This window comes from Trichechus manatus, unplaced genomic scaffold (assembly GCF_000243295.1).
Source record: "Trichechus manatus latirostris isolate Lorelei unplaced genomic scaffold, TriManLat1.0 scaffold00010, whole genome shotgun sequence".
NCBI classification, from domain to species: Eukaryota; Metazoa; Chordata; class Mammalia; order Sirenia; family Trichechidae; genus Trichechus; species Trichechus manatus.
Window position 1 is genome coordinate 19,895,168 of NW_004443946.1, and position 7,759 is coordinate 19,902,926.

At 40.5% G+C, this 7,759-nt stretch overlaps 1 protein-coding gene across 1 annotated transcript in view; it reads left to right on the plus strand.

Annotated features, from left to right (window-relative positions):
- ARG2 (arginase 2) overlaps positions 1 to 7,759 on the plus strand; it is a 30,835-nt gene that overhangs the window by 21,801 nt on the left and 1,275 nt on the right. The window contains exons 4-7 of the mRNA XM_004370967.2: positions 2,429 to 2,588; positions 3,431 to 3,525; positions 3,703 to 3,807; positions 6,092 to 6,228. Of these exons, the coding sequence (XP_004371024.1) occupies positions 2,429 to 2,588; positions 3,431 to 3,525; positions 3,703 to 3,807; positions 6,092 to 6,228 (497 nt within the window). The remainder of the gene's footprint in view (positions 1 to 2,428; positions 2,589 to 3,430; positions 3,526 to 3,702; positions 3,808 to 6,091; positions 6,229 to 7,759) is intronic.

Below are 7,759 nucleotides of genomic sequence, written 5' to 3' on the forward strand. Positions count from 1 at the left end.
CATTACTGGGGGACCTTTTATCAATGTGATTACCACAGGCTTTGGTTTCTTTTGCCTGTAGCTGTCTATATTGCAGCCCTGTCACTGCTTACCTTTTTCCTGTTCAGTGCTAAAACCTAGGCAATCTGGGAGATTCCAGAAAGGAAGGGATGAGTATATAACTTAGAATAGCTATTAAACATTTTAAAGGAAGAGGCATAGTATAATATACACTATTCGTCTTAGTCATCAAACCCACTCTAACTTAAACAGGCCAAATATTATTATTCCTATCTTAAAGAAAAGGAAACTGAAGTCTAGAGAAAAATTGGGTGACTTGCCCTAGGTCACATAGTCGTCCAAGGACTAAAACCCTAGTATTCCGACTTAATCTACCACTTTTATCATTACACCATGCTATCCCTCAAAGATTATTTCTTGGCATGCTATCACTTGTCTATGCCAGGAAATCTAGAAGACAGTTACCTGGCCAACTGATTGGAAGAGATCCATATTTGTGCCCATTCAGAAGAAACGAGATACAGTGGAATACGGAAATTATTGAACAGTATTATTAATATCACATGCACGTAAAATTTGCTGAAGATAATTCAAAAATGATTGCAGCAGTACGTCAATAGGAAGCTGCCAGAAATTCAAGCAGGATTCAGGAGAGGACGTGGAAGGAGGGATATCATTGCTGATGTCAGATGAATCTTGGCTGAAAGCAGAGAATACCAGAAAGATGTAGAGGACGTGGAATGAGGGATATCTTGCTGATGTCAGATGGATCCTAGCTGAAAACAGAGAATACCAGAAAGATGTTTACCTGTGTTGTACTGACTACACAAAGGCATTCAACTATGTGAATCATAAATTATAAACAACACTGTCAAGAATGGGAATTCCAGAACACTTATGCAGAACCTGAACACAGACCAAGAGACAGTCATTCAAACAGAACAAGGGGATACTGTGGTTTGGTTTGAAATCAGTAAAGGTGTGCGTCAGAGTTGTATTCTTTCACAATACTTACATATTCAGTGTGTATGCTGAGCAAATAATCCGAGAAGCTGGACTATATTAAGAACGCGGCATCAGGATTGGAGGAAGACAAATTAACAACCTGTGATACGCAGACAACACAACCTTGCTTGTTGAAAGTAAAGGGGACTTGAAGCACTTACTGATGAAGATCAAAGACCACAGCCTTCAGTATGGATTACACTTCAACATAAAGAAAACAAAAAACCTCACAACTGGACCAATAAGCAACATCATGATAAATGGAGAAAATATTGAAGTTGTCAATGATTTCATTTCACTTGGATCCAAAATCAATGCCCATGGAAGCAGCAGTCAAGAAATCAAATGACTTATTGCATTGGGCAAATCTGCTGCAAAAGACCTCTTAAAAGTGTTTAAAAAAGCAAAGATGTTACTTTGAGGACTAAGGTGTGCCTGACCCAAGCCACGGTATTTTCAGTTGCCTTATATGCATGTGAAAGCTGGACAATGAATAAGGAAGACTGAAGAAGAATTGATGCACATGAATTATGGTGTTAGTGAAGAATATTGAATATACCATAGACTGCCAGAAGAATGAACAAATTTGTCTTGGAAGAAGTACAGCCAGAATGCTCCTTAGATGCAAGAAAGGCAAGACTTCATCTTGTGTACTTTGGACATGTTATTAGGAGGGACCAGTTCCTGGAGAAGGACATCATGCTTGGTAAAGTAGAAGGTCAGTGAAAAAGAGGAAAACCCTCAAGAAGATGGACCGACACAATGACTGCAACAATGGGCTCAAACACAGCAACGATTGTGAGGATGGTGTGGGACGAGACAGTGTTTTGTTCTGTTGTACACAGGGTTGCTATGAGTCAGAACCGACTGAAGAGCACCTAAGTTTAACATCTTTGACCTTGCAAGTGTTAGGAAGTATCACATATAACCTTTCTAAAAAGCTATAATGCTTTCCAATTTTTATCCTTAAAAAGTTATATGTCACTGTTTGGAGGTAATAATTAGATCTCCCAAGTCTTCCTTAAGAGGTATGAAGCAACACTTTTGTAAGTTGTTACATATAGACTATATTATTTAACTGGGTTTCATTTCGTTGAACAAATATTTGTGGTCCTTTGCTGGGCCAGAGCTAATGGATCAAATTATATGAATTTGTGGCAGCAAAAACATTTGCCACACTACAGGGATAACTGGCTGTCAGCTTTGAATCTTAAGAGCCTTCCATTTATCTCTGTGTAACTCAATCAAGGTTAGTCTCTGGGAACTGCAATCTCTGGGACTCTGTCATCCAAACCCTGCCTCAGTCCAGAGCCCAGATTTTGCCCTAAGGACAGAGAGTGAGCTGTGTTGGCTGAAGATATTTGTTATTGGTGATGTCTGCCAAGCAGAGCGTCTTGAAGATTATTTTATTTGTTCTTTGCAGCCTGGCAATCGGAACCATTAGTGGCCACGCCCGGCACTGCCCAGACCTTTGTGTCATCTGGGTTGATGCCCATGCTGACATCAATACACCCCTAACTACTTCATCTGGAAATCTCCATGGACAGCCAGTTTCATTCCTCCTCAGAGAACTACAGGACAAGGTCAGTCAGCTGAAGTGAAAAGAAAGTTGAATGGCCTCCAGGGGTTATCCTGGGGCTTTTAGTGTCTAGTAAGATCTCTGTGAAGGATGGGTTGAGTGTGGCAGGTAGTAGAAATGCTTACCATTCCTTCATTTGTTCATCAAACATTATAAGGCCAGGCAGCCTGCTATATGCTAAGAGTATAGATGATCGTCCCTGCTCTCAGGGAAGCACATAATCTGGTAAAAAAGCAAGGCAGTGATGGGTAGTGACTAGTGAGTGATACACGCACAGCCTGAGGACTTCCTGGTTAAAGGCTGCCAGGCCATACTCTCAGACATATGGGTCTAGAAAACAAGGGAAACCTGATTACCTCTGGGTAATTTTTCCCCTAAGCTGTTCAGAAGACATAGACATGGGAGTCCATGTCAGGCATAGACTAGAATCCACATATCCCTCCCCTCAGTGAGGGACCAAGTTACACCTCAACAGTACAAAGATTATTCATTAGGCAGGATTCACGTTTTGGCTGTTAGCAACTTGAGGTGGCAACTGGGTTATGCTGCAAGATCCAATCTGTAAACAATTCAGTAATGTGCAAAGGTAAAAAAGGGCTCATCAGCAGTATTCCTATTATTTAGATAAGTTAATGAGAAACTGAGGCCACCTTAGGAGAAGTGATTTCTTTATTCTTCTTGAGAAATCTATGTTCTTCAGCTGCTCTTCTGAAACATTTCTACTTGTATCAGTTCTTTCCTAGATCAAGTGTGTCTTATGTTGCTTTAAACATATCCTGTGGCAGACTACACACACTGGTGAGACCAAGAATTCGGGATTAATTCCGTTCATTCCTCCTTTCATAGGTACCACGACTCCCAGGATTTTCCTGGCTCAAACCTTGTGTCTCTTCCGCAGATATTGTGTATATTGGTCTAAGAGATGTGGACCCTCCTGAACAGTAAGTTGATGTGTTAGGGTTAGACTTTGGGTCTGTTTAGGCCACTTATGTTCCATCTGAAAGGTTGATGCTTGACTTAACCTGTTGTAGGTCACTATAAAGGCAAAGTCCCTCTAAACATACATTTGTAAAAATGATTTTTAAAGTAAGTACTCCTTCCTTTATATCTCACCACAGTTTTATTTTAAAGAACTATGATATCCAGTATTTTTCCATGAGGGACATTGATCGACTTGGTATCCAAAAGGTCATGGAACAGACCTTCGATCTGCTGATTGGCAAGTAAGTAATTACAATGTCTACTTCTAGGTCCCAAAGCGAATAGGGCAAACTCCCAGTGCACAGCACACTTTTGCCTGTCTCTTAAGGATAGCTTTTCTTTAAAACACAAAAAACACGTCCATGTAAAAAATTTTGAATAGTTCAGTAAAGCTAATATGAAACATAGTTCATATTCTTCTTCCGGGGTTGGGAGGGGATTTAAGTCATTGCCCAGATCCTCTGTCTCTCATAAATTTCTCTTCAGCTCCATCTTCAGTGGTTATCTTTTGAGATGAGAAGCATTCATTGCTTCAACTGCTCATACTTCCCAGCTTCACTACTACCATCATCTGAAGAGTTTTATATTAAGCAGATCTTGGTAGTATAGAAAGATGGCAGATGAGGGCTAATCAAATGCTAGTTTTCAGTGCATTTTTCTAATACTGAGCCTTTGTTTCTGGGTAATTAATGTTAGAATTGCCTCTTGCAGTATGTCACTTCTTAAGGTGTTAAGAAATTTACGTATTTGAAGAGCCGTCACACAAATAGATATATGCACACCCATGTTCACTGCAGCACTACTCACAACAGCAAAAAAATGGAAACAACCTAGGTGGTGCCCATCAACAGACAAATGGATAAACAAATTATGGTATATACACACAATGGAATACTACACAACAGTAAAGAACAATGATAAATCTGGGAAACATCTCACAACATGGATGAATATGGAGGACATTATGCTGAGTGAAATTAGTCAGTCCCAAAAGGACAACTATTGTATGAGACCACTATTATAAGAACTCAAGAAAAGGTTTAAACACAGAAGAAAACATTCTTTGATGGTTATGAGGGTGGGAGGGAGGGGGAGGGGAATTCACTAACTAGACAGTAGCCAAGAATCATCTTAGGTGAAGGGAAGGACAACATACAATACGGGGGAAGTCAGCACAACTGGACCAAAGCAAAAGCTAAGAAGATTCCTGAATACAACCAAACACTTTGAGGGACAGAGCAGCTGGGGCTGGGGCCTGGGGACCATAGTTTCAGGGGACATCTAGGTCAATTGGCATAACAAAGTTTATTAAGAAAATGTTCTTCATCCCACTTTGGTGAGTAGTGTCTGGGGTTTTAAAAGCTTGCGAGCGGCCATCTAAAACGCATCAATTGTTCCCAACCCACATGGAGCAAAAGAGAATGAACCAAAGACACAAGGAAAGTATCAGCCCAAGAGACAAAAGGCCAACATAAACCAGAGACTCCATCAGCCTGAGACCAGAAGAACTAGATGGTGCCCGGCTACCATCAATGACTGGCCTGACAGGGAACACAACAGAGTCCTAGATGGAGCGGGAAAAAAGTGCAGAGCAGAACTCAAATTCACATAAAAAGACCAGACTTAATGGTCTGACAGAGACTGGAGGAACCCCCGAAGATATGGCCCCCAGACACTCTGTTACCCAGAACTAAAACCATTCCCAAAGTCCAGACAAAGATTAGACTGGACAATAAAATGTAAAATAATACTCATGAAGAATGTGCTTCTTACTTCAGTCAGATACAGGAGATCAAATGGGCAGCTCCTGTCTGGAGGCAGGCTGAGAAGGCAGGAAGGGACAGGAACTAGTTGAAGGGACACAAGAAACCCGGGGGTGGAAAGGAGAAGTGTGCTGTCACATTGTAGGGACTGCAACTAATGTCACATAACAATATGTGTATAAATTTTTTGTGAGAAATTAACTCAAGCTGTAAACTTTCACCTAAAGCACAATAGAAAAACAAAAAAAAGAAATTTACTTATTTGGTATAAGGATGTTCTATGTTAGTTTCAGCCACTGGACACCTTGGATGAACTGAAGCTAGAATCAGAAGATTGCAGACATAAAATCAGAGTTAAGTTCAGCTGCTTTTCTACTCTGAGAGAATAACAGCGACTGTAACCTAAATCAATCCAACTTAAATTAGAATACATCAGAGCCCGATGCCATATGGAAGTGAAGAATTCCCTCTACCTCTACTGACAGTTGTTAATGTAAGAGGCTCTAATGCCCAGGGTAAGCCAGAAATATAAATTGGGGCTAGTCAGTCTGAGGCATGCAAAACAAATGGCAGTATTATGAAATAGTGTGTAGAAACCTAATATGCTAATACTTAGTAACTTCCAGGAATAGGAAACCTGGAAATTTGTCATATTAACAAACTACTAGGACCAACAGCAACAAAATCAAGGAGTCACAGCAATAGGAAGGATGAATGCCCAAGCACAACCAAATGATTATTCTTTTATCTTCATTCTTTCTAGAAGACAAAGGCCAATCCATTTGAGTTTTGATATTGATGCATTTGATCCTACACTGGCTCCAGCCACAGGAACCCCTGTTGCAGGGGGACTGACTTATCGAGAAGGCATGTACATTAGTGAGGAAATACACAATACAGGTATGTAGCAACCATCCTTGTAGCCTGTTAACTACATAATATGCTGATGCATCTTCTTTGCAGGGGATCTCTTCTACCATTCCATGTCATTGTAGACTTTGTTATTGCTTGAACCATTGTAAAGGTCATATGGCCCAGCTAATGAAGGCTATAGCCACTTAGAGGCATGTCTAGACTTCCCTTGTACCAAAATATGCTAAGATGATATTGAATAAAAAAGTGTTTACTTGCTTATTAAACACAAGACTCAATTGTCAAAGTGATATAGTTCCTTTTGTCTGTATTATCAAGAAGCAGATTAAGATCAAAAGACAAGGCCAAGTAGCTATAGTTTACTCTTATATAAGTTTTAAGAGGTCAGTTTACTGGGAGTTACCTTTTGAAAATATATGGAAGTTGGATACTACCTTGGGTCTTTTATAAGGTAAGTCTTATACTCAGGCTCATTTGATAGGAGTTTTACCATGGGGATATTGAAAGATGAATTCTAGATTACCAAGAGTGGCTAACTTATAGATGGGGCAGTGGTCACCCCTGTGTCTCCCTCCTGACTGCAGAAGTCTATCATGACACTGTGCTTAATTTACAGGGTTGCAATAATCCAGAAATATAGTAATGTATTTTCTTAATAGTCCAAATGCCCTTGATTACTTCTTTTGGGATATGCTAAAAGCACGTTTAGTCACTGGACATCAAAGACACAAATCACCAGACGCAGCGCCTCACAGATCCACGTGCAGGAGTGGTGGAAAGGCTACAGTAATTTGCCTGCTCACTGCAGTTCTGCAGTGCTGAACTGCACATTGCTAATAGGGGTGGCGCACTGAATGGGTGTAATGGCATTAAGGGTATCATGTAGTGGTTTCCTAGAGCTGCTGTAACAAAGTACTGCAAATGTGGGTGGCTTATAAGAACAGAAATTTATCGTCTCACATTCTGGAGACTAGGAGTCCAAAATCAAGTTGCCGCAGTGTTTGATTCCTTATGACGGCCCTGTTCTGAACTTCTCTGCTAGCTTCTGGTGATGGCTGGCAATCCTTGACTTGTAGATGCATCACTCCAAATCTCTGCCTCCATCTTCACATGGCCGTTTGCCCTGTGTCTCTTCTTTTTTAATAAGGACACCACTTATATTGGATTAGGACTTGCCCTACTCTAGTATGACCTCATGTTAACTAATAACATCTTCAAAGACCTCATTTCCAAACAAGGTCACATTCATAGGTACCAGGGATTAGGACTTAAACACATCTTTTTCAGGGAAACAATTCAATCCATAACAATGTACTAAAATGTAGTATCAATAAATCATCAGGAATATTCTCTGGTGTTTCCAGACTTTATGGCTACCCTAAACATTCTCAGATATTTACATTCTCAAATACTAGTTTGTTTAGATGACTCTTGAAAAGGTAGATTAACTTCACCCAGAATAACCAACTACAGAATTAACCTCCCCAGAGAAGTGGGGCCTGTGTGTTTTTGGCAGCGGGGGCGTGAAGGTTAAGTGGGGGGAAGTGGGGCCTGGATA